The 27,839-nt window shown below is 37.4% G+C and overlaps 2 protein-coding genes across 2 annotated transcripts; both read left to right on the forward strand.

Moving 5' to 3' along the window:
* The first annotated feature begins 1,688 nt into the window (after nucleotides 1-1,688).
* cenpk (centromere protein K) lies at nucleotides 1,689-7,646 on the forward strand. The gene is made up of 10 exons (XM_047366260.1): nucleotides 1,689-1,813; nucleotides 2,065-2,166; nucleotides 2,272-2,328; nucleotides 4,665-4,728; nucleotides 4,960-5,006; nucleotides 5,105-5,187; nucleotides 5,313-5,411; nucleotides 5,795-5,930; nucleotides 6,001-6,054; nucleotides 6,784-7,646. The coding sequence occupies exons 1-10, from the start codon at nucleotides 1,811-1,813 to the stop codon at nucleotides 6,937-6,939; spliced, it is 801 nt and encodes a 266-aa protein (XP_047222216.1). The 5' UTR covers nucleotides 1,689-1,810; the 3' UTR covers nucleotides 6,940-7,646.
* A 2,059-nt stretch (nucleotides 7,647-9,705) lies between these two features.
* On the forward strand, nucleotides 9,706-25,157 carry LOC124868732 (stromal membrane-associated protein 1-like). Its single transcript, XM_047366259.1, has 10 exons — nucleotides 9,706-9,980; nucleotides 10,371-10,504; nucleotides 13,111-13,196; nucleotides 13,296-13,371; nucleotides 14,357-14,419; nucleotides 14,527-14,602; nucleotides 18,243-18,373; nucleotides 20,291-20,498; nucleotides 20,803-21,140; nucleotides 24,512-25,157. Exons 1-10 carry the CDS (start codon nucleotides 9,863-9,865, stop codon nucleotides 24,644-24,646), a joined length of 1,365 nt encoding a protein of 454 aa, XP_047222215.1. The 5' UTR covers nucleotides 9,706-9,862; the 3' UTR covers nucleotides 24,647-25,157.
* Nucleotides 25,158-27,839: the final 2,682 nt, after the last annotated feature.

Consider the following 27,839-nt stretch of genomic DNA (forward strand, 5'->3'; position numbering starts at 1 on the left):
CAGTTGATTTGTTTTTTCAGGTGAATTTCTGCATTTTAATTTTTGCAGGTGATATCTTGCAGGTGAATTTTTTTCTGGCCAATTTTAAGTACAAAAAGAAATCACATACATAATTGCACAGGATACAGATTCAGTCTTATCAATGTCTAAAAAATGTCTGATTCAAATGAGACTATTTTACTTCCATATATTTGCAGATGGAGAAATGACTCCTTCTTCTTCTGTTAAACCTGCATTTACATTTGAAATTGAATGGAAATTTGCTTTAAATTTATAGGTCACTGACTTTAAATTGTTTATAGGATGTTTTCGAAACAAACTTTTTTCACATTTTATTGACTTTAACTATGGTTGCTGGGAGATGAAAACCAACATTACAAAATCTGAAGCATTTTTACAAAGCTTGAGACAATTTCACATTTCAGAAAACAATTTAACAACATGTGAAACATTTTTACAAGTCTCGAAACAAATTTACATTTGTGAAAACAAAGTAATATTTCAGAGAACAAATTAACATTTCAGAAAACAATTTAACAACACGCAAAACACATTTACAAATGACAAACTCTAACGGAAAGGGAATCTACCAACTCCGAAGCTGACCCAGAATTGATAACGGGAGCGCTCATGGCGACCTAAGATGGACATATTGTAAAATAACATATATATTGACTGTTAGTCAGTAATTACTTTCATATGATGATGTCATTATTGGTTATTATTTAAAAAAAAGTGTTAGACTCATATTATAAGGTGACTGTATTTACTTGAGATGGAAACTATGTCCTATAGTTGTTTTAGGCTGAATTTGTTAAGGAGAACACGTGTCTGCAGCGCAAATAGCATTATGTGTATGCAGCCCTATAACATGTTGAAAGGATGACGAAGAAACATTCAGTTTATTATAGATCATGAATGGTTACTGTGATGTTACAGAAAATAAAATGAATTACTTAAAAACACGCTGGCACTTTGTAGAAGTCCCTAGCCATGAGGGTGCCACAAGGATGCCAAGAGGATGCCGGACCAGCTCTAAAAGCCTCTAGGATGCTACCACGACAGCCGCCTCTGTTTACTGCAGTCAAGCCAGCCCCCACTTTGAAAATGACGGTCAAATCAGTTCTCGCGCGGTTTAGTTTTGCGCGAAAAAAATAACTGCATTACGGCAGTGGAGGTTGTTGAGATCTTAGTGAAATCAATGTTTTAAATAAATTGACTCGTGGTGGTTGATGTCATAAGTACACCCGCGAATATATAAATATAACATTTTTATTTTTGTCACTGTTTTATGAAATAATTTGTGTGTTCATTTGAGAATGTCCATTTATATTCTGGAAGCTTCGACACTTAGTAAAATACAATTGCTTTCAGTGACTAGTCTCACTTCAGGACAACTCCAGATGTCAGTCATCAAAATTCACCCACATCTGATATGGAATTTCAAACTTAAAAGGTTTAAAAACAAGACATTTTACGTTTACTTTCCCTAAGTTTCTGTTGTTTCCAGTGATTACTCTTACTTCAGGATTCACAACAGTTCCAGATGCCACCCATCGCATTTGATAGAGATGTGATGTTGAATTTCAAAATTAAAGCCCGTCATCCTTAAATTTCAAGTGCGCAATTTTACGCACCATCAGCGCCCCCCCCCCCCCCCCCCCCTCTCTCTCTCTCTCTCTCTCCCCCTCCCCCGAACTCTTTCTGCGTCGCATACGTCATGACGTCATCAACGTTGGCGGTAATTTAAAACAAACACGGACATCAGAGTTGTATTGTTTGTTTTGAAAAACCTTTGAATTTGGGGAATATGGTAAGATTTCATCCATCGGGTTTCTTCCCATTCTTTTTAGTCTTTCGGGTTAATTCATCTTTTTAATGTGTTTTTATGTTTTATAACAATAACGGCCTGTGCTAACTTACGCTAACTTCTAGTCAACTTTTCCCAATTTAAAACGTAACATGACTTAAGGAAGACAGTGGCAGCTGTTTGCTTGTGGTATTTTGTATACTGAAGCGTGTGTATAATGTCCATGTTTCGGCTTGTGTTGCCTCCTCCTTCAGGGTGAGGTTCGGGCAGGTGGAGAGGCTGCAGCTCAGCTCTCAGAAGCCGCTCAGTCTGAGCTGCTGGAGCTCTGCGAGGAGCAGTTTGCTCAACTAGAGAAGGTAAAACATCTTTCTACGCCATGATTCAACATGAATATATGGTTTCAAGCAGCCTTTGGGGTAGACAAATAATACATATGCATTCGGTGTTTGTCTGTGTTGCAGCTGCAGGATGAAATCATACTGTGTGAACCAGACATCTGTGCGAGTCCGCAGGAACAGGTCAGATGGTTATAGGTTTTACTCTTCTGCATAATCCCTTTGTTTCGAAGAAAATACTAGTCAGGATTAAAGTTTCACTAAAGCAAAAAGCACGTCAGATGTCTTTTTAAAGGTGTTTGATGCTTTTTTTCCTCTCATACTTTTTCCTGTACTTTCTTATTTTTTGATTGTTTTGGTCAAACCTTTTAAAATAGGCCTAATTAACCAGGAGTCTAATAGGCCGGTGACGTGCAACTTTCCGATGTGTCACTGCTTCAACACACCTCAGTCAAATAATGAGGTTATTAGCAGAAATTTACAACTTGTCTGCTTCATATTTTTAGAATAGGGACACATTCCTGTTTTTTGAACTCACTGCAAACCATAAAAAGTTATTCCAACCTTTCACTCAGCAAATGATATATTAAATGAATTCATATAGTTGCACGTGTACCCATTTCTCTCATACACACATAAACGCATAAGATTTCACTCCCCCATTTGCACATGTGTGCAACTCGCGGATCATAGTGTTGCTTCTCTGCAGTAAACTTCCCTTTTATAGGGAAAACTGAAATCATATTGCCAGATGATGGCTCTTCCCTGCTGAACCAGAACCGCCCTACTCCTTAGAGCGAAGACACTGTTTTCAGTTTCTGATCCAACAAACCAGATAAAAAAAAAGAATTGCCTCACCTCTTCAGCAAGACATCAGCTTCTGCAGAAACAACCCATTGGTTTGCACTAAGTGTTTGCTAACAGTCACACATCTAAAACACTGGCCGTTGAGAAACAGTATTGGGAACCTCTGAGTTATAGGTCAGGGGCCGAATGCACAATCGATTTCTCTCAAAGTAACAAGACAAAAAGACTGGATTCAGTATGAGTAAGAAGATGTTTGAGAATCTTGTTGAGATTCTTCCAAAAGATTAAAAAGTATATATACATACATTTTGCACACTGCTGATTTTGTTCTATTTACATTTATAATGTGGCTTCATATTTACATAGGTTGTGTACACTTTCTTTAAACATTTTCACTGATATTGGTAAAATTTACCCCATGAAAAAGGCATGTTTCATCTGAAGGTTCAATGATGAATCCGTTAAGGATATTCAGGAGAATATAAATGTTATAATTTTGGCACTAGTCTGAGCCTCCATTTGGGAACTACTAAAAGAAAGATGGAAAGTGAAAATCTGCAAATGTTCCTATACCATTTTTTTTTATTTCAATCCCATTATTGAAGTTTATGTTGGACATAGAAATGTTATATCCACAGTATGTCAGCCTTAAGTAAAAATACAAATTTCGCAATATTTACACAAAAAACTAAGACTATAATGTATAACATGACTAGGACTACACAATATTAGAAAACCTTGCGATGCAATAATACTGGTAAACTGTACAATGACAATATATACTGGGTTATATGCCTTTTTTTTCTTCTTGTCGCTTTTTCAACTGTGCCTCCATCACTCTGTGACCTTTAGCATTTTGGGCGATGTCATTTGTGTCACTGTGTGCGTTCTGCTGCCATGAGACTCTCTCCAACTGGCTAAATATTAAATTAGCATGTAAAATATGCATTAATTACACTTGGAATATGCACTTGGAATATATTAACAGTTATTGCACTCCAAACAGTCCTTTTGTGATGTGAATATTGCACACACTGATATAACAATGACTATATCGTGCAGCCTTAAACATGACCTGCTTGCATTTTGAACAGTAAAGCAACAGTGATTCCTACTGCTGCTAAAACAATACACCATATTATTACAGTTGTGGTTGCTGTTATCTATAACCATTTTTATTGTTTTCATTTTTTGTTCTGATGAATGGACTTAAAAAGCTGCTAAATTGAGCGGTTACTTTACAGTACTTTGTTGTGCAGAATATTATGTTTGTTGTTCTGCTTTTTATAGAGTAACAAAAGTACATCAATCTAATATTAGCTGGTTATTTTAGTCGGGCTGTCTGCTGTGGTAGCAACCCTGCAGTCCAATACTTAACACACATCACTCGTAGTCTGCCAGCTGTAGCTTCAAAGCAGCATCACTTTAAAAAGAATGTTTTCACAGCCACATGGCCTTCTTTCAATCAGCTGACCAGCAGTGCACAGCAAAAGACAGAAGAAGTGCTAAAAGCGTAACTTTTTAAAACCTTGGTTCTAACTTCATAGTGGTAGAAGGCCCATGCTTCTATGGACAATGTTTACAGATTAAGGTTACGGTTAATCTGTAAACATTATTACAATATTTGTCTTTATATTTTTATTGTTGCATTTATATTTGTTTTCTGAACTTGACAATAGTTTTTTTTTACTGTGTGTTTTCATGTGAAACAGTCAGTAAACAGACTGTTGGCAACCGATGCTGAACTGAAACAGTGGTTGTCGGTGCAACCAAGCTGTAAGTGCTCCTTTTTTTTCCACTGCAATAAAACCATTACATAATTATTTACAAAGAAAATATTAAAATCACAAACCGCAGCCACATTGCCATCCTACATATTGTATTGATTTTAAGGTTTCTTCGAGCATGTCGGATCTTGTGTCAGTAAAATGAAATGTGTGGTCATGTTAAATATGACTGAATTTAAATGTATTATTGATTGATTTTTTTTTGTGTCTTCCCCATCAGTGCTCGCTGCTAATTCTGAAATTTTACTTGAAGCTGGAAAAGATGAGGTGTGTTCATGTGTAAAACAAATATTCATAAAAAAAAAAAAAGTGATATAGCATTTCCCCCTTTTCTCAATATAATTTTCATGTTTTGTTCTCTGCAGATGCTCAAGCTTTGCTCTGACTTGGAGATGGTTGTTTCTTGTTGTGAAGCCAAGAGAGACAAACTGAGAGAGACTAAAGAGCTGTGTGTGACCTTTCCATTACCCTGCAAGCTTTCTTTCACTACTTTCTGCTTCATCAGAGCACATAAAGGTTTTTCAGGACTGAATAGACAAGACCTTTCTGTGACTTCACACTTCTGTTTTACAGAGAGCAGAAATGGCTGGAGGAGAAGAAGCAGGTGCTATTAGCTACCAATGATCATATTGAACGACTTCGAGTGGAAAAAGAGAAATTTTCAGAGCAAAAGTGAGTGTGATGGCAATGTCATGCCAAACTGAAAGTGAAAATCATTGTTTCTGTGTAGCCTGAAAGGATGGAATTTGATTTATAGATTTTCCAGGTCTGGATAGGTATGGAAAAATAAATATAGGATGAAAAATATGTTTAATTCCAGGTGTATTCCTTATCCAATTCTCTAAAAGATCCATCCACCCATCCACCTGTCCTTATTCATCCACCCATCCATCCATCCATTGTGTATTGAGCTACCAATCTTTGTCTATGTGACATTTTAGTTTAAAGTATAGAATGTTGTCAAAATGTGTAGGGATGCATGTTAATTTGTTTAAATTCAGCATTCACATATTGCTGAAATGATTCCATGGTTATAAATGTGCCTGTCCAACCAGCGTCTTTCTGGACACCAAAGCCAAAATCAAGAAGATGACGGTTTACCAGGGAAAGCTGATGGAGTCACTGGGGGACATCCTGGAGAAGCATGCTCCTCTCCCTCAGGACGAGTCCAGTGCGAGCAGAAAGAAGAAGGTGCAGTAATCTACTGTGGTGTGAAAAACAAAGTGTTTTTTCTCATCCTAACACATTTTTTTATTTTCAGAACATTCCCCAGGAGATAAATGAGGACCTTATTTCCCTCAGTGAAATCCTGGAGGTGGGTATGCACAATACATTCTTGCTAAATGTTAAAACGATATTTCCTTTTATTTTTTGCACCTTTGCATCATAACATGAGATTTAATATTAAAATTCAGGTAAATGCAAACAAACGAGTCATACATTAGCTGGAGAGAAGGAACAAAGAAACACATCAGATTTCCTGCTTTCATTGTGATTTAACTGAACCAATATTTGATGGTTCACGCTGAAATCTGCTCTGTTTTGGATCCACTCCGGTTTTTTCCACCAAACCAGTTGCAGTGGTAAACTAGTGCTTACTTAGCACCAGTTGTTTATTGTTTTCACCGCCGCAAGCGCTGACTTTGGCACTGATAAACTGGAAAGAGTTGGAGGCGGCCTCCTGTTTAAAATTCCCGGGCGAGGTTTATTTTGGACCTGCCTTTTTTAAAGACAAAAACAATTAAAACTGTTTCAACTTTATGAAAAGGTCCAATTACACAAAGGTTTTGCTATCTTCCTGCTAAATTAGCTTTAGCCCTTTTGTACAGTAAAGCAGGAACCCCCCCCCCCCCCCCCGTGTTACATTATTGAGACAAATGTTTTATTTCGCCATACGTCATGAGAGAATTGGTGTGCTTGAATACATGTGATCTAATATAAGAATCAGATCATCAAATGTAAAGATCAGTGCATGTTTTCACATGATGTGTCTGTTCCAGAACAGTCTGAGGAAACCTAACTTCTGTCTTGATAACACCTGCAGGTTCTCATGAACAAAGTCATAAACACACCGCATGACCCTTACATTACGTTAGATCACACATTCTGGCCACCGTATGTGGAGATGCTGCTGCGATACGGGATCGCAGTGAGACACAAGGAGAATAACTTCAAGATCCGCCTGGAAACCTTTTTCTAACTGGCTGATCCTTGTTAATCTTCTCAAACATAACGTCAGTGTCTTTCATTTATGTCTGTTTGAGCCTTGCAGTTATTTGATAATGGTCTAAAGAAGTTATTTTTTATTAAATGTATTAGTGTTAAAGATGTTTTCCATTTATGTTCCCTTTTAATTCTCAATGTAATTTTTCAGATGTTCTGTATCTACAGTGGTCATGTTCTATTTTCTACATAAATGTTCTTAAAGTTTTTGTAATTTAACTAATGTATATTGTGCATGGTGTTCTTCGAGTAGTTAGGGACATTCCCTTGGTATTTAGGAGTCAGATTTTTGGAGGTCTCTGTCTGAAATGCAGCTTTTCTGGAGCTGCTTGGCAAGCTCTGGTTGGAGCTTGCCAAGCAGCCGGTAGTACATTAAGCACCATGTGGGGGTCTTGAGAAGATCTCCAGAAAACAAATCAAATTGTAAAATGATTGATGATGTTTCTGCTGTAATTTCTAGAGAAGAAAAAGAAAAATAGTTCCCGATGTTGTGAAGTAGTTAAGCTCATAGCGGGGGTCTGAAAAGTTTGGAAATGTTTCCTGAGGAGTTGTTAAAAAAAAAGTGCTCATATTCGGTGTTCTTTCACTTAATACGTTCTAATACGCAGTTTGTATGTATTTTGTTAATATTTGTTCCTGTATGGTTTTTTTTTTTTTCTTTAATAAACTTGACGTTTTCACTTGCCTTGCTAGATTATTTAGTTGTTGAAGTTTGAGAAGGAGACTAATAAAGGCAGAAAACAACACTGAAGGTGACTTACAGGATGCATTATGAATCATGCACAAGGCATCTTTCAAGATTTTGGTTTGAAAAAAGTTATGGTTTCAAAACCATTATGATGCTCCATCTATTCTATGGTTTAAGGCTATTTTAATAATAAACCAGAGAAAGTGCTGGGCTGACTGGAGGGTTTTTTCCCCCCAATTGTATAGATCATAGAACAACACAGCACAACCTCTCCCTTACCTGTTGCTGCACATTGAAGCTCACCTGGCCCAACACAGGCTACTTAGAATACAGAATAACAATTTTTTTGGATTTGTTTTTTGGTCAAAAAAGCCACAGAAAACTAAAGGAGCATCATCCATCAGCTGACTGATGAGGTAATATTAGTTTCTTACTCCTATGTTACTCTGCAAGCAGCGGACAGCAATTAGGGATATTTTACACAATAAGCAAACTAGCAAGTTCAGCTGGTGTTTATTCTCCATTCTTTTCAAAATTTGTTTCTTACAGCACAGTACAGATAAATGTTATAGATAAACAGCTGTCAATAAATAATTGATTTAAAAAAGAGTGAGAGCATGTTATACCTTTTGTTAAATTTGTGTTGATGCATTAAAACAGTGCTGCCACGAGATTTCTAATCAGGGTTATCAAACCGTAAGAATCAGAAACTGGCCTTTTCTAGTCAGCTTTGTGGTCTCGTAGCTGCACTTGTTTTGGAAATTAGTGTGAGCACTAAAAACTTTTTTGTTTTATTTTATTCTTTCTGTGTTTTGGTTTATTTTAAAAATAATTCTTTGTTGCCTACTGAGTACAAATGCAACACATCATAAAATTCTGTTTATTGTTTTTAATTCCATTAGTAGCCAATCAAAATACACCTTGATAATTACTGCATTAGCATTAAGAAACTTTAGATCAGTTACAGCACATTAGATAGATACTTTATTAATCCCACTTTGTTAAAGTAGTGTCTAACTTGGAGTATTGCAAAGACAGCGAACAACATAATTTACAAAGTTTTGAAAAGTATGAACAGTTTAAAAATGTATACAAACTGAAATGACAAACAATAGGGAGAAACACTACGGGTCGCAAAAGTCCCACAATCAAAACTACTTCGTCACTCAATAATTGCACATATCTTTCAGAAATAAACATAAATAAATACATTTATTTAAATGTGTCAGTAACTTTGGAAATCTCTGCAAATTAAATCCCTTAATATCAATAAATATTAACATTTTTATTTTAAAGCATGGTTCATGCTTTGCCGTGCACCATGAAATTGTTTAAGCTGTGGCAAATCAAATAGACCCCAACCACTGATAATAAAACACAGCTAGTCAACTTTATAGAGAAATTTACATAGATGAAGTAATGAATATACACATTTCTTTTGAATGTGTCGATATTTAAATATATTCAGTATGTTAGTATAATATATTGAATTTCATACACCCATTCTCAGGAAACATTTAATCTGTCAGCGTTACCCATCAAGGTCAATGGGTGGGACTAACCCTGCTATAATTAAAGTTGATTGGTCTAAAATTGACTTGCTGAGCAATTATTTTTGATTTCAAAATTCAATTAATTAAATTTTCAATTGATTTCCATATAAACATATTTATTGTAAATATTGAAAGCTGCTAGATTTGAAAACTACTTATATGTATTTATTTATTTTTTGTTTTTCAATTTAAATAAAATCATGACATACATAAGTAATTATTTAATGATTTATCTTTTTCTTGGACTTGCACTTTGGACTTTCCACAAACAGTTAGAATAATAGAATGTACATTTTAAAGTCAAGAATTAAAGGAAAAGACAGTAGTAAACATGTAGACGTTATTATTTGAAATAATACAATAAAACTGTATTTTAAAAACCATATTAAACGGTTTTTTCTTTATATAAAACGTAAGATTTAAAATATGTGCCACTCTATATACTGCGTCAGATGACGTCAGTGCTTTCGTCCAATCCGGTGCGTCCGCCTCGTCAGCTCTAGAATTCTTGTGGGCGGAGAAGAGATTCCGGTTCCGGGTGTTTTCATTTCCCAGTCGGAGGTTTTCAGACCTTCGATTATGACATTTGTCTCTCTTCACTGACAACAGAATAAATTACCCTTTGCTTCACTGAAACGAGTCCCACCGAAGCCGCGAACATGACGACCCGTTCGGAGAGAGAGAAGGCCCAGAAACTTAACGAGCAGCACCAGGCCATCCTGTCCAAAATGCTGAGGGAGGAAGACAACAAGTACTGCGCCGACTGCGAAGCGAAAGGTGCGGCGTTCACTGTTGACATAATTTTATTGGGTTTATTTAACATTTAATCGTTTAAATCTGTTGGCAGATAAATATTGGCGCCGCTTTAACGCTGTGTACCTCTTCTAAGCTAAACGGCTCAAACTGGTCAGCTGACATTTCTTTCCTCTTAAGCTAAACTAAGTTGCTAAGCAGCGAGCTAACTTCTGTAAATCTACCTAAGCTCCCCCGGTGCTTCCCCTATACTCGCCGCTGTAATAAACACCTATTATTCTTTCCTAGACACCCCGGGCTTGTTTACATGTTGGGGCACGTTGTTACAGCTTTCCGTTAAATAGTCACATCAAGATCGAGCATGTTGGAGTTGTTCCTCTGGGAACGTTTTTCACTGTTTTCCGCCTTCCGCAGGTCCAAGATGGGCATCCTGGAATCTGGGAGTTTTCATCTGCATCCGGTGTGCAGGCATCCACAGGAACCTGGGGGTACACATATCCAGAGTGAAATCAGTCAACCTGGACCAATGGACCTCAGAACAGATCCAGGTACTGTTTTCTGCTCAGGTGTTTTCACTGGATGTCCTTTACTTAGGTTAGTTTTCAAAAGCACACAAGCATCATCTAAAAGAGCGTTTAGATGATACCAGGATTATCTGTTTAGGTTAGGCATTTTGGACAGCTACAATGTTTATAACATGAGATTCAGGGGACAGGATTTACATTGAACCATGTGAAAAAAAAAAAAAAAAAAGCTGTGATCCAGAATCATAAAAATCTGCTTCATTTATAGCAGATTTTAAGATATAGACATGATGCTTTCTCTACCCTCTTTAGTGGTTCCAAATAAATATCAGCTGATTGATTTCTAACAGTCCTTTTTAATAACCAAAATGTCACATTACTGTCTGAACGATATGATATTTTCACTATTAAAACAAATAATATTCAGGATTAAAACAAAAAGGTGTTCAGTTTGCATTTTTTTTCAAATGAAGCATAACTACATCCTGAAACAATATATGATTTACTTCCGTTTTTATGGAATCTATACCTTGTATGGGTTAATGAAGCTTGTGCTTATGTTTCAGATCAGTTGATGTAATCAACCATCAAGCAATTGGAGCAAAAACAAAACTGACATTTTTTTCCTCTACTTCTAAATCCAAAAATGTAACTTCTGCATTACTAACAGAGCTGTGATGGGAGACTGGTGTGACTCTGTTTACTTGTTTGTTTAACACAACTAGGCGTTGGAGTCCAGTGTAAATTATGTGTTTGGAAAAAAGTTCAAAACACTTCAATGCTTAAATCTGTTGTCAGTAGTAACACCACAACCTATTCAGTGCTTGTTTTGTTAAATGTGTCTTGATTTACTTTGATTTGCACCAGTAATGCATTTTGTAAACGGTCAAAAACAATCATTTTATTGACCTAACAAGACAGTGTTGAGACCAGGCATAGGGCTTTACCTTAATAAGAGCGATTGGTGCCGCTCCTTCAGTTTCCATTCCATTACTGTCCAGCTGACCGGCAGAGTGCAGCAGCTGTGTGTCACTGTATGCTCCATCTGCAGAAAACTCTCGGCGACATCTCATTGAGAGGGCACAGAGTATGAGGAAAACGTCTTGCGGCGTTAATTTTGTAAGCTGATAAACCTCGATATTGTTAATTGACCCATGCCTACGCTGAAAAACGTGAACCAGGGCCGTTCTCAACATTATGTTTAACATTTCATTTCCTGTTAACACATAAAACAGGTGTTTGTTGGGTTAAATTGATTTGTTCTAGTAAATATAACGTCATAAAGGAAGATTAACTCATCTCTTTTGCTTTCAGCTAACAATATACATTTATTTGGAGCCTGTTTTATAAATTATTTTGAGTACATTTGAGACACAGTTGGTTTTAATTTGACAACCATGTTGTGTAATGTCAATAGAGAAATTTTGGCCAGCTGATTAATAAATCAGGCTGATTGTTTTCCACTGATTTTTAAAATATCTGCAGTTTGCCAAAACCTAGAGCATCTTCAATTAGAAAGTTGAATATTAAAATCTGTTTGGAGCAATCTCCTAGGGGAAAGAAGCTATTGCTTCAGCTTGTTTATTTTGGCTTACTGGTACATAGAGGTCATTATTTTCATCCTTGTTCAAAAGAAGAAGTTGACGGTTAAAGAAAAAAATACTCATATCAGCCAAATACTAGAGATGATCTGTCAGGAATTTAAACCAGCAACTAACCTGGATTTTAAATTATGGCACTGGCTAAAAAAAAACATTGGTTGACCTCTGATTGTAGCTCGTAAATCTGACATGTCTGCAATGCCGATTCGTTGTTTGTTGTATCATTTGAAACATGGAAGAAAAAAAAGTATCAAGGAAAGCAGTGAACTGAACAGCAGCAAAATGCAGGATAATCAACACAGACAAAAAAAATGAAACTGCCTCTATCCATCTGAAGTAATACTGGCATTGCTGTTAAAATGAACATATTTTAGAACAAATCATTATCCTTAGTTGGTGATCTATTGTTTCAGATTAAATTGTATCGTTAAATTGTATTATGTTGTGTATTTAAGTTAAGCTTTGCAACAACAGCTGGGGAAGTAAAATGTTTTCTCAACTATCATTTTAACATTATGGGAGATGTTACCATGGGTGAATGTGTGCTGTCCTTTATTTTGCTTTTTAGTAACCACATAGAAACTTCCAAGAGACGAGAACGGTCAGGTTTTATGTTGAAGACTCTACACTAAATATTTTTAGTCTCCAAACTAAGGCAGCGCTTTCCATCATAAAGCTTAATACTGTCTAACCCCTTGTTTATTATTTTTAATTTCCCCCGCATTGCCAGTTTTTAAGCAGTGTTACATAATTAATAAGCACTGGAGCGAAAGTGCAACTAGAAAACACTTAGTGAAAGTTTTAAATTACCAAACCTCAGGCTTTTTAATATAGATGTTCTCTGCCATTCAAACAAACAAATGCAAAACTGCTGGTTGTAGGTTCAGACATGTTACCACTGTGTTTCCATGCTTCGGGTTTACAGTATAGACTCTGTTTTAAACGTTCCTCTGATAACTCTGATACCACATCACTGAGCTTATCTTTGATCGCTGAGTTTTCACCTTTTTAATTCCCTTCTTTTTTCAGAGTATACAGGAAATGGGTAACACCAAGGCCCGGCAGCTTTATGAAGCCAACCTTCCAGACAGCTTCAGAAGACCTCAGACAGACCAGTATCCTTTGCTGTCAGCTGACACAGAAACCTGCTCTGTAGTGGAGTTTATTTTTTGCATCTTTGTCGCTCAGTTTCCTTCTTAACTCAGAGCCCTCAGAGCAGTTGAATTCCTCATCAGGGATAAATACGAAAAGAAGAAATACTACAACAAGAATGGAATTAATATGAGCAGTGTACGTATTTATAAAGTCACATACACAAGTATTGGCACCTCTGGAAAAGATGTGTAAAAAGCCTTAAAATTATACTTCTCTTTTTTGAGTAATCTCAAAACTGAAATATTTAGAAATTGTTGTTTTTGACAAAATTGTGTGATTCTACAATTGGTAGTATCCCAGCAATTTCTTTAAAATAAATGCAACTGAATAATTTTTAAATCTATATTAAAAGTTTTACTTTATAGGGTTGATCAGTGTCTAATAAGGCCTCTCTAGCAATCAGCGGTGCACCGATCGGTCGGCCCCAATTTCCTTAACTTTGTGTGATCGGTGATCGGCTGATACTTGCATGTGAGACTGATCTTATCCACGGATCTTAACTAGCTCCCGAAGGTCTGAAAATGTGAAAAATGAAAGGAATTGCTTTTTTTTGGTTTAGTTAATTTAGTAGTTTGGACAGCAATGCCCTAAACTTTTAATTTATGTTTGAGAGCACTGCCTCATGTGCAATTAAAACAATTGTTCAGTGTTTTTCAATAAAATAAGAATAGAGCATTTAAGGTGTATTGCGATCTTATGACACCCGACAGTGTCAGTTATGAAAAAAAAATCGGTAACGGCCAAAATCTGAATCGGCAGGTCAGGCTTTTTAATGATCGGTGATCGGCCAGAAATCTGCGATCTGTGCACCCGTACTAGTAATCCATGACTTCTTGTTTCCCTGACGTGTAATATATAATATGACAGAACACAGAAGTGTGTGTATATATTCACTTTTAAAAATGGGAAAAACAAGAGAACATACCACTGGAGTAAGACATAATTATGTGAACTTCTGCAGCCAGAGTATTATTTAAAAGTTTAAAAGTATTAGAACTTTGAGTCACCAGGTCTCCATAGCAAACAAATTGTCCCAAGGCTGTTTTTCACATCTTAACAGAGTAGATTGTAAATAAAAACGGTGTCAGTTCTTCAGTGTTTTTGGTGTCTGTGTTGTCAGCCGAAAGATAGTAAGAAAGAGAAGGAGCCGGACAGAGGGAGCAAGGTGTCATCTTACACCAAGGTGAGTCTGTTACACGCATAACCCCAACCTATTAAGCCTCAAGATGTCCGTTTGAGTTGTTTTCTGATTTTCTTTCTGCCTTTTCAATTTTGTTTTAAAAATTTTAGAGTGAAGAATCCAGGCCTGCTCCCAAAATCAGTCCTGCAAAGACTTCAGAGCCCCCTGTGAACTTACTAGGCCTTGGTGAGTGTGAAATATGCAAACTGAAGTATTATTAGTTACAAATGCAAGTTTAAAAACTTGTTAAGCTGACATTTTTTCTATGTATTGCCATTTGATTATTATATATTTTCAGATTGTAGTTAAACTGCTATAGGAATGTCTTGTATTTACAGTTGTGCTGAATAAAAATGTTCATGTTTGGCCGTAGTGGCCTGTCGTAGGAGAGGGGGAACATGTCATGGTGTTGCCTAACAGTGAGTGTTTCCCCATCTGTGGTAGATTAACTTTTCGCACATTGTTTTGATCAAGCCAATGAGTCGGAGAGAAAGCTTTTATTGCCAAACCCTCCTTAAAGTCTTCGATCAGAACAAATATTTTACTTTAGCTGACATCATTTGCATTAAACTGATATATTCTCCCTCCCCACCATGATGCAGCGAATGACTTTTAACTTCCAGCTCAACTTTCTGCCTGCTGCTTTACATCAGAAACAGCTGAATGTTATTCAGTGTGTTTGTGTTCAAAAGAGGAAGCGCTAAAGCTGCTGACACCAGAGCTCTTGGTTCTTGTTTTGATTGAAAAGCTGATATTTAGAGTTGCTCACTTTCTGCAGCTCAGTTTCAAAATGCAACAAAAAGTAGGACAGATTAAAAGCGACCCGTTTGCACCAGAAGCCTGCATCATGAAGCAGATTCAACATAGCCAAGGTTTCTTTTAGATATCTGACTTAACATTGAAAATCATTTTTGAAGGCACTAAAGAGCTGTTTATCAGATTTGTCTAACACCATATATGTGCATTATGCAAATTATGCAAAACAGGTATAACAGGAATAAGGAGACAAATCGTTGTGAAGAAGGAAATGGGCATAAAACAAAAGACTGGTGACTATGTGAAATAGTGATCTTGCAGAGAGATCCAAGAAACATCGTTAAAGAACAACTGGATCTGTCAGCTCTCACTTGTTCTGGTTACAACAGGTGTTAACATGTGTCATGGCTGATTCACATACATCTAGACAGAGCAAAGGCCAACACCTTAAATCCATCCTTATTAAAATCCTGATTTAAAATCCATCCTGATTGATCAGACCCCAGTTACTCGCTCCACAAATAAGCTCATCACTTAGTGGGCTTCCAGTAACACCAGCAGCAAGTCTGCAGACGCTTTTGTAAAATCACAAATACCTAAAGCCGTCTGCAACACAATATTTTGAGCTGCACGAAATATATCGAATTGCAACCGCCATAGTAATGTTAATATGTGCAATACTGCCAAAGTAAAAGTATGCTTTGGTAGGCTGTTACATAATAGGTGTTGTGCACTCCTGCTCTGAAAGCCAAAAATATTTATGGATGCTAAAGTTCACAAAGAGTGGTGTTGAAATCCTGCCGATGGAACACAAAGAGAAGAGAAAAATTTAATTTCTTTAAATGTAGGCCTGCTCGATATCGGGAAAACGTGATAATGTAGGTGCATGTCGTAATGATGGTGTGACTTATAAATGAACAAATAATTAGCCAAACGGTTTTTCTGCCTTGGGTTCATTGCTAACATAGTTCCCAGATGATTAGTATTCTATCCTGCTACTGTGAAAATATAAATTCATAATTTCCTTCTTAGAACATGGTTTTATTTAAGAAGTTCTCTCTGGTTATATTTACTGTTCGGGTAATGAAAAAACTCAGTTTCATAATGACAAAAAATCCAGAGGTCCTCCTAAGACAGTTCCTGCTGCATTAAACAACAGTTATAATCAAATATATACTGACACAGAAAGCCTGAAAGTGTGGTACTTGTATAATTGCTAATATTTATCGCAGTTCTTTGCAATATTGAAATTGCGTGCAGTAAAATTGCAGTAATGATAAATATGCTATATACTGTTCAGCTCTAGTTAGTAGAAAATGATGTCACCATTGTAATAATTAACCATAAATTCACAATGTCATGTTTTCCTATAATTGGGCAGCTCTATTATTATTCGGACATCAGCGAGACTGAGGTCACCTGAATTGCCAATATGTGGCATTATTGAAGCTACAAAACGCTCGATGAGCTCCGTTTATATCTTAAGAGTTGAGATTTGAGACATGTAAAAGAAAATTAAAGTGCAACTCATAAATTTTAGTGTCATCACACGGACAATGAAGATTTAAACCCATGAATGAACACCTGATGCTGACTCGAAGCCTTCAGCTGCTCATCAGTCCTATAATTCACACCTCTGTCTGGATAAGTATAATAATAGTAAATGAGTTTGAGTTTCCACACTTTATCTCTTATTCCATTACCTATAAGATTAAAAAAAAGCTTCTACATAATTTAGATTTAAATGAACATTTCCCAACTGAACTTCAGTTTTGTCCAACTTATTAATTCTTTTGATTTAGTAGTTTATAGACACTCTGATTTAAAAAAGATAAAAATAATAAAAATATTTCACAGTTTTCTTAGGCATGTAGGTTCCTGTACTGGGTTATGTCTAGATGCCACACAAAGCATTGAATTTCCTATTTTTGGGAATATTGTGAAGTAATTTATGATAAACAATTTGTATTTAATCTAGACTAATCCAATATTACAGAATTTTATCTGATCGTTTGTCCAGTTAGCCCGTTATTACACTGGCAAAAGCCAGCATCAAACAGGCAACAGCTTTATAGCCAAACTACAATATATATATTAAAAAAAAACATAAGAAAATTAAATTTGGAAAAGTATGGAGTTTTCAAATCCAACATTTGTAGGGATCCTGACTGTAAACCTCTATCAGCGTGGCATTAATAACACTGAGCGGGGACGCTCCGTTAGTTTCCCCACCATGACCGTCCTTATTGTTGGCAACTGGAAATATCTCCATTCAGCCAACATAAGTGTAGCTGCTTTCTGTGAGCCAGCTGACCGGCAACGTGCAGCGACAGGTGAGGGAGAGGCTACTCTGTGCTGCTCTCTGCTCCGTATAGCCTTACAGCTGAGGCAACACCTGTGTCTTCAGCACTTTATTTGCCACAGAAAAAGGACCATTTGATTGGCTTAAGGAAAACATTTATCTTTGAGTTTAGTATTTACATTTTTGCTTTTATATTTTTTGTTATACATCAGTACTTCTAACTGGTCCATATCTATTCCACACAGCAGTGTTTTTTCTTCTAACTGCACGGATTGGTTGGACTTTGGCATTTTTATGTGTCAACCTTTCTGCAAACACATCCTGCTGGGGATCCAGCTTCGTCATACTGAAAATCCCTGAACCTGAAGTTAGCTCAGTAAGCCCCTAATTCTGCTTTGCATTACAGATATCTGATCACACACAGACATCACAGCCAAAAGTAAAAGGGAACATGTGGTTATTTTCTTTAGTTGGTGTCAATTTTCTTATACCTCTGGCTTGTGGGAAGCAATCAGCTATTAAGCTAATATCCGTGTTCATGTTCATTTACTTGTTATTTCTGATTCAGCAGTAGCATATACAATAGGATATCATTCCAGTGTTATTAGTATTCTAAGTTTTTTAATGAATATAGGTACCGGTAGATTAAAATTGAATAGCTGTTAGCAGGTTTTACTGAGACGAGTTAAAGTGGCTTGGAGGAATGCTGCTCTATATGTGAGGCTAAATCCCTCCTGTTCAACCAGTTTGTTCTCCATTCTGTCACAGACACGCCCGCCGCGGCAGCATCAGCTAACAGTGGTAACACAAGCACAAACCAGAACAATGACCTGGATATATTTGGCCCCATGGTGTCCAACCCTCTGCCATCATCCACATCTGCAGCTCAGTTTTCTCAGGTAAAAAAGTAACACTTCTCACACCGCACAAAGGATGAAACAATTCAGTATTTTTAGTGAACAGTCATGCAGTTTCAGTATCAGAAGTTTACATTCAGTCTTTTACATCAGTGTGACTGATAATACAACACACAACTGCTATGAATTTTTAATACAATAAATGGTTGCACATGTTTTAAATGATTGTAGATTTTCTGTAAATCACCCAATCAATTTGCATGTATCTACATAATTGTCCGATAAAAAGTTACACCTTAACCATATGACTTTAATAGACATCAACAAGCTTCATGGATGATTCTGGTTGGATGTTTGACCAGTTTTGTAGGACTTCTTACTCATTTATACAGATTGACGATTATATGTTTTATTTATTTTTTATTAATATATTTATTCAGTCAGTCATCAAATAATTAGTTGTCAACACTACAGACAACACGACAAACATTTTTGTTTTATATATATTTAATTGTTTTTTTATAGCGGGAAGGTCAGGACCATTCCAGGCTTAATACCAGCCTGCTTTATGCTTTGCAAATCTAGTTTTGCTAATTGTTGTGGATCATCATCCTGTTGGAACACCCAAATGTGTCTAAGTTTCAACCCTCGGATGAAAGAAATTCCAAACTATCATGGCTGACCCACATCAAAAACTAGAAGATGCAGGAGCAGCAGTGTCTGCAGATTACGCAGCTTAATATCAGCATCAAACTAAAATAAGCAATTAATTCCAAGCACCTTCTATAAAACTGCTTAATGGTCCGAGGACACAGACATGGAGCTGGCCACAATGACGAGAAGAATGTTTGGAGGAGTCGAGGTGAGGCTTTCAGACCTCAAAACATGGAACAAAGTGTCTTGGTGGTGGTAGTATCATGGTGTGGGCCTGTTTCACTGACACTAGTACTGACGCATTTCACAAAATGGATTGAATAGTGAAGATGAAGGACTAAGTCCAAATTCTTCAACTTTACATAGAAACATCCATCTGTTGTTCCCACAAAACTCTAAACTCCAAACCCAGATGCACGTCGCAGCTGGTTTTGAAATGGGTAAAGCAGGCTAAATGTACTCCTCACTTGTGCAAACATTTAGACATTAATTTTAAACTACTGCACAAGCGAGCCCCTCATGTTCTTAGCTTTAAATGTCCATGGATCTAACCTGTGGAACTCCCTAGGTCCAGATCTCAAACTGGATTCAGACTGGCGGCATTTCAGTTATGAACTTAAATGGGTTTTAAAAAGAAGTTAGTCATGTGATCATAACTAATTAATTATGAAATGTTTACATGCCTTTTGTTAGGTGTCTTAATTGCGTGCTCTTATTATTCTTTGCAAAGACCCTTCTAGGGAGGAGCAATGCAAATTAGCCACGGCTACAAGTGCTATATTATGTCATGTAAAATATATCTAATTGTCCATATCAAATAAATAAAATAACTTTAAGCTTCTGGAATCTTTCTAGTTTATTTCTTAATGCATTTTATGAAATGTCATACTACAAAAATGTCATAAAGGTTATTGATAAATATTGCTGCTAATCTTTCACATATACCAGGCTGCAATATTGACAACAAAAATAACCCATTTTACTTGAAACACATGGACAATAAATTATTTATTGCAGTCTTTTTTGTGTGGACCAAAAACTAGTTATATTGAAAAAAAAAATACATTCCAGTTTAAAAGTTAAAAATATTTTAAAAAAGTATGACTGATGACTGGTGCTGTTCCAGAACAATAGTTCATAAATATAAAAACAATGTTAATTAAAAAAGTAGTGTTTTTTGTTCCAGTGCATCAGGTGCTTTAACTTAACTTTTCAGAAGACATGCCTTTTATTTGTGTGAACAAAAACAAACAAGATACATTTCTAGTGTTCGGTTAGTAAATGGTAAATGGTTTGCACTTCCAGGGAAGCTCCAGTACCTCGGCGAGCACTCCGACACAAGCTCTGGCTGCTGGAGTCGGAGCCAGCTCAGGGTCAGGACAGGTTGACCTGGACCTGTTCAGCGACAACAGTAGCGCCACTAAAGCCGAGGACGGAGCCAAGAAGCCGCTGTCCAAGGACTCTATTCTGTCACTGTATGGAACCAACAACATGTCCCAGCAGGCCCCTGCTGGTGAGAACCAACAAATCAAATTGAACTCATTGTTTTGTTTTTATGTTTGTTTTAGATTGAAATTTCCCCAGCAATAGTACTTGGTATATGGTTGATCATGTATTGATATTAGTTTAAAATTCACACCAATCATTGTTTAACTTGCATATCATGCAGTCGCAGCTACGGTATGTGATAAACATGGGCCAGCGGATGTGTGTTTGGTCACTCTGAACCTTTTTAACCTTTTCTACTGAATTAAAGGCTCTTCATTTCTTTTTAATCTTAAACTTTCTTAACTCTGTTGTTTTTCTTCCCCGGTCAGCCGGCATGTTCGTGGGCCCCTCTCAGATGCAGTTTCCTGTCCAGGCCACCCCAGGTTATCAGGCCTTTCCTGGCATGGGTACAGCTGTGCCGCCCACCACTGTCATGGGTGCAATGATGGCCCAGGGTGGCACAGCCATGATGGGGCCAAATCCAGCCATGATGGTCGGGATGACGATGCCAAATGGCTTCATGGGAAACGCGCCTGCAGCTGGTGTTATGGGCATGGCCCCCAGAATGATGGGACCACAGGGGGCTGCAATGCCTGCAGGCATGATGCCCGCTCAGGGCATGTACGCCATCCAGCCGGGACAGCAGGCTCAGTGGAGCATGGGTCAGGTACGAAGGCTGTTTTCCTGAACAGTGGGTAAAATTTAACAAACAACTCTAATGTGCTCATTGTCGATGTTTGGGTTGTGTTCATATAGGCAGCTCTCGTCAGGTGGAATTTGCTTCACATATGCCCCCACTGCCACACAGTAACCACTAGATGGCAGCTCTTGTACTATTTTAGAATTAGTGTTGTACATGTCATTTATGTTACAACCTTTTTTCCAAATTATTTGGAACGTTAATACTTAAAGCTAAACATCTAGAAAGGACAACAAAAGTGCATTTTTTGTTTAACATATAAATGGACAAGAAATGTAAGGAAAGCTTTTCATCACAAGTTAGAAATGATATGAATCTATTCTGGGTAGTAAAGAAACCCACATGTAACTGCTATACAGGTCCTTCTCAAAATATTAGCATATTGTAATAAAGTTCATTATTTTACATAATGTCATGATGAAAATTTAACATTCATATATTTTAGATTCATTGCACACTAACTGAAATATTTCAGGTCTTTTATTGTCTTAATACGGATGATTTTGGCATACAGCTCATGAAAACCCAAAATACCTATCTCACAAAATTAGGATATTTCATCCGACCAATAAAAGAAAAGTGTTTTTAATACAAAAAACGTCAACCTTCAAATAATCATGTACAGTTATGCACTCAATACTTGGTCGGGAATCCTTTGGCAGAAATGACTGCTTCAATGCGGCGTGGCATGGAGGCAATCAGCTTGTAGCACTGCTGAGGTCTTATGGAGGCCCAGGATGCTTCGATAGCGGCCTTTAGCTCATCCAGAGTGTTGGGTCTTGAGTCTCTCAACGTTCTCTTCACAATATCCCACAGATTCTCTATGGGGTTCAGGTCAGGAGAGTTGGCAGGCCAATTGAGCACAGTGATACCATGGTCAGTAAACCATTTACCAGTGGTTTTGGCACTGTGAGCAGGTGCCAGGTCGTGCTGAAAAATGAAATCTTCATCTCCATAAAGCTTTTCAGCAGATGGAAGTATGAAGTGCTCCAAAATCTCCTGATAGCTAGCTGCATTGACCCTGCCCTTGATAAAACACAGTGGACCAACACCAGCAGCTGACACGGCACCCCAGACCATCACTGACTGTGGGTACTTGACACTGGACTTCTGGCATTTTGGCATTTCCTTCTCCCCAGTCTTCCTCCAGACTCTGGCACCTTGATTTCCGAATGACATGCAGAATTTACTTTCATCTGAAAAAAGTACTTTGGACCACTGAGCAACAGTCCAGTGCTGCTTCTCTGTAGCCCAGGTCAGGCGCTTCTGCCGCTGTTTCTGGTTCAAAAGTGGCTTGACCTGGGGAATGCGGCACCTGTAGCCCATTTCCTGCACACGCCTGTGCACGGTGGCTCTGGATGTTTCTACTCCAGACTCAGTCCACTGCTTCCGCAGGTCCCCCAAGGTCTGGAATCGGCCCTTCTCCACAATCTTCCTCAGGGTCCGGTCACCTCTTCTCGTTGTGCAGCGTTTTCTGCCACACTTTTTCCTTCCCACAGACTTCCCACTGAAGTGCCTTGATACAGCACTCTGGGAACAGCCTATTCGTTCAGAAATGTCTTTCTGTGTCTTACCCTCTTGCTTGAGGGTGTCAATAGTGGCCTTCTGGACAGCAGTCAGGTCGGCAGTCTTACCCATGATTGGGGTTTTGAGTGATGAACCAGGCTGGGAGTTTTAAAGGCCTCAGGAATCTTTTGCAGGTGTTTAGAGTTAACTCGTTGATTCAGATGATTAGGTTCATAGCTCGTTTAGAGACCCTTTTAATGATATGCTAATTTTGTGAGATAGGAATTTTGGGTTTTCATGAGCTGTATGCCAAAATCATCCATATTAAGACAATAAAAGACCTGAAATATTTCAGTTAGTGTGCAATGAATCTAAAATATATGAATGTTACATTTTCATCATTACATTATGGAAAATAATGAACTTTATCACAATATGCTAATATTTTGAGAAGGACCTGTATATGCACACATGAACTCCCTGTTGGCAACCCTGTAAAAAGATGTGTAAAAAGCCTTAAAATTGATTCATAATTAATTTTTGTTGCACAATCCCTCACTGAAAGAAGTAGAAAAATCTTTAACATGAGTACATTTATTCAGTCAGGGGAAAAGCCCCATGTGAAGATAAAAAACAAAAAAAACAATAGTTGGCATCCTACTGCAAGGTCCTTAAAAGTCAATAGGTTTTAAATTTACATTTTCTCTGACAGCATTTTTTTCTGTAGTTTGTCGCTGAGGGATTCAGCTGTTTATTCTGTAACAAAACTACGAACTGAACAACACAGGGAAGCACAATAATTTATTCCCAAACATTCAGCCATCCCCACGAACCCTGTTTAAAATTGTAGGTTTAGTTAATTAAAATCTGACCATTCTTGGTACGTTATCCACAATCAGCTTCTTCATTGAGAGGAAAGCGTATATTTAGAAAGGTTTGCCTTGAAAACTGATTTAAGAGTTGTCTAAGAATCCGTATACTATAGGATGAAGGTGTTCTTTAGCCTAGGTTAAAATTTTATGTTGACAAAGTTGTATTTAGTTTGTTTAAGCTTAAGGGTACTAAGTAAACAAAAGTTATTACAGCATTTTTTCTACTTCATGTGGGTCTTAGTTTTAAATCATAATGGTATGAGATCCCGCTCACAGGAGAGGTAGTGTTTTAGCATTACCATTTTATTGGTCGAAAGCTCTTTAATGTACCTACACATTTTATGAAAAAATCTGTCGGGCTGTGCCAGAAAACGGAAGATGGCTGCATTGGGATAATGGTCTAAAATATGGTCAAATCAACCCAGACACAAGAAAAATTAACACATTGTGAAAAAGTTTAATATTTGTCACTCATTTCAGAAAGTAAAACTAATTAAAAACGTAAGAGAAGAGAGCCTAAAAGATGACCAAGGACGATCGTAAGAGACGACTCTGGTTGAGATTTTGTTGTTAAAAAAAAAAGGAACCATCAAAGATCCCTCTCTGTATGCCCTGGTCATTGATAAAAATGGGTCTTACAAAGTAGTAACAGCAGCAGCGCCAATAATTGTCACCGGCAATTATTTTATAATGCGATGTTTCCCCCTATGAACAAAGGTACTCCAAACGTAAAATCTTTCAGCTTTTTAAAGTGTGAAATTATACTACAGCAATAAACCCTGAATTAATTTCCAAGCTTTTCACACATCTTTAACAGGATTTACAGCAAATTTCTCAGTGTCTGTATTGAACATGTGTTAAAATCTGGACATGTCGACAGGTGTCAAGGTTTATAAGTGTCAGTTCTGTCTGATGTTAAGCTCCTGCGTTGCTCCTGACTGACCTCTGTAACATCCTCAGGTCAACCAGCAGATGTCAGGGCTGACTCTGAACGGTGCCGGAGGTCAGATGGCCTTCGGTCAGCCTCCGTCAGCCATGGGCAGTTGGGCAGCCGCTGGATCCGGTCAGACTCTGAGCACGCAGCTATGGAAGTAAGCCTTCGAGCGCTTTGGGCAGAGTAGGAGCAGAGGTTGCAGAAAGTGCAAATGAACATTTGTGCTTTTTTTTGGACCTTGCTATGAACTGATGCCCCTTTCCATCACGGACCAGCCTTCAGAACATGACAATTGTATCGCCCTCTCTTTTTTCCCCTCTTTCTTCCTTTCTGTCTCTCTTTCTCTCTATTGTGTGAGTGAATTGGGAGTAATACAGGATTACAGTTTGGCAGCTTCTGCCTCCTAACTTTTATTTTCCTTTTTTGGAAAAAAACAAAATATAAGGAAACCGTCCCAACATCGACATATCAGTAAAGCTGCAGGACCAGTTACACAAGCTTTTATTGTATCTCTGTATCAATATCAGATTCTAGAACATTTAAATAATTAGTATTTAAAGGGAGGAGATGTGACTATCAAGTCAGTCAGTGCGGCTCCCAGATGTACAGCGCTGTATAACCTTCTTTTAAAGTACTTGTGGTTCCCCTATAAAATTAAACTGATAAAACGTATTGTATTTGTGTGTCTTCTGTGACTAAAGTTTTGCTCTAAACGAACTAATTTGAAGAAGTTGAACAACTTTTAGAAGTGACTCGTTTTAATTTAACATGAGACTTCTATGTTTAGTTCATGGTTTAATATTTGTCTTCTAGAATAGGTTGATGACCTTCAATGCTTAGAAGCTCAAAGGTAACATCTAAAGTGACAAGAGCTTTCTAACTATTTGTTATCACCTAATATTCCTCTTTAAAAACATCTGAAGACATTTAACTCTGTTTATGGCAAGATTGGAGGATCCAGAATGACATTAAGCTCAAACAATATTTGCTCATTGGGTTTATAAAAGTATTCTCTCAGCTGTGTTCACTCAAATAAACCTGAGATTCATCCCATTCTTAATCCATATGATTTCGGCCCAACCTTTGTAGCTATAACGGCTTCAGCTCTTCTGACATGGTTTCCACAATGTCTAGCAATGTGTTTTGGTTGATTTTTAACTGTTCTTGCGCAAGAGCATTTGCAAAGTCAGACACTGATGTTGGACGAGACGACCCGACTCCTGGGTCTCTGCTCTAATTGGTCCCAAAAGTGATATGTCTGCAGTGTTCATGAGGGGAGCTCACCTTTTTGAGAACTTTGAACTGAACAGTGCTACGTATCACTTTGTGAAAGTGAAGGGAACGTGGCTCTCCCTGACTTAGGAAAAGACTTTCAAAAGATGTATAGTTCCTAGCAAATTTCCTTTTCATCGAGGTGGGTGGTCAGTGACTGTCGTGTGTGTGCGTGGGTTTGCGGGCAGCAGGTAGTTTCTGCCATCATTGTGAGAACTCATTGGTAATCTAGGCCTTTATATCTCGCATCTCAGAAGTTAATTGTGCCGCCTTCGGCTTCACTTGATTAGTAAGACATTGTGACAATGAAAGCATTAAAAATTTTATAATGGCTGGGAATTCAGCTATTAGAAAATCTATCTAATGTGAGCAAAGACAACAGCAGAGAATACAATGGATCCCAGGCAATGATGCAATCAATATGTGAATAAGATGGATAATTTCAGACTAAATATTACATTCACAAGATCTAGTTATTATTGGAGCTGTGAATTTAGTTCAAAATGTTTAGGTGGTGAACATTATTTCCAACTCTTGCATGTTCTATAAAGGACAGAGGTTGAAATCTCTAAAGCTGATGTGTCGGTGCATCTGTGTAACACATGTTGGTTTCAGGGTGCCCATAATGACCTGTATACACTGCACACACTGTCTGCAATGTCCATGCAAAGATCAGCACTTGCATATGGAAACTAGTAGGCTGCAGCTTGGTCTGATGAATCACTTTTCTACTTTCCTTATTTAGATCCACAGGGCTTTTTGTTGTTTAATACGGAAAGGCCTTGTAACAATATGCACAACGGGAAGAACCAGGATGTTTTCATGTGTAACATTGTTATGGTTGCAAACCAAATAAACCCTTGCATAGAAACAGTATCCAGTGCAGGAAGTGACCTTTTGCTACAAAACAATGTATCTTGTACCCATTCAAGGATGGTTCAAGGAGACCAACAATGACTTTGACATGTTAGCAAGTCCTCCAACCTCCCCAGACCTTGGGTCAATTTACCATCCGTGGGAATTAATAGATATGTTCCTTTCTACTTCATCTACTATGTACAGATGTAATGTCTCTGCTACTGACAGCATGATAGCAGACCTTCAGACTGGTAGACTCCATGCCACATTTTTGTTTTTTTCAAATTCTCAGTTTTCTGACCTACCAGGCATTGGACAAACATGTTTTGAAGAGAATGCTTTTTTCTTTAACAATCTGCAACTGACTAATTTAGTATCGGTTTCTTCAGATAATGGTTGACCTTTGTAAAACTAATTCATATCTTTTGAAGAAAAAGGTCAGCATTCTTCAGAACATTTCCCCTCTGGAATGAGGAGTTTTAGGATCTGGTAGTACTTGTTTGAGGGAAAGGGTCAGTGCGATAAAAGCACATGAGAACCAGGAAATGATTCAGATCAAGAGATGTTTTGTTTGTTGGTGATGTTGACCCTGCTGCGGCACACACCGAGAACTTTGCAGTCATGCACTTAAAGCTACATAATGATCTAAATTTATAAGAAAAATCCTTAATTAGTGTAATATGTGTGATGATAATAATTAAGATTATTATTCTCAGCTGTATTCGTAAGCAGCTTGTTGTAGCTTAAAGCAGTTTTAGATGAAGAACTGGCTTTGCGCTGGACTAAAATTGGCTTTCTTTAATGTTATCCCTAAGAAAGCCACTTTTGTCTTTAAATTTGTCAAACATTTGATTCAGCTTTCCAAAACCTTCAAAGAAAACTTAACTCTGCAGAATTTCAAGCACTGCTTTAATACAATTCTCTTAAATTACAGCTTTAGTTTCTACTCTTATGAACTTTTAAATAAAGAAAAATCATTTCAGAAACTACGTAATTTTAAACAATAATCTATATGTATAGATGACTGTTTCAATCCTGCTTACAAAATATACAGCATTTTGTTTCTCAATGACTCATTCATGCAAATAAAGTATTTAGCCAGTTGTAATTTGTATGTTGTGGCTATACCATACAACCCCGGACACCTTAATAGGCACACATGTTCAGTTGCTGGTTAACACAAATAGCAAATCAGCCAATCACATGACAGTTTTTTTTTTTCCA

Source organism: Girardinichthys multiradiatus, chromosome 5 (assembly GCF_021462225.1).
Source record: "Girardinichthys multiradiatus isolate DD_20200921_A chromosome 5, DD_fGirMul_XY1, whole genome shotgun sequence".
NCBI classification, from domain to species: Eukaryota; Metazoa; Chordata; class Actinopteri; order Cyprinodontiformes; family Goodeidae; genus Girardinichthys; species Girardinichthys multiradiatus.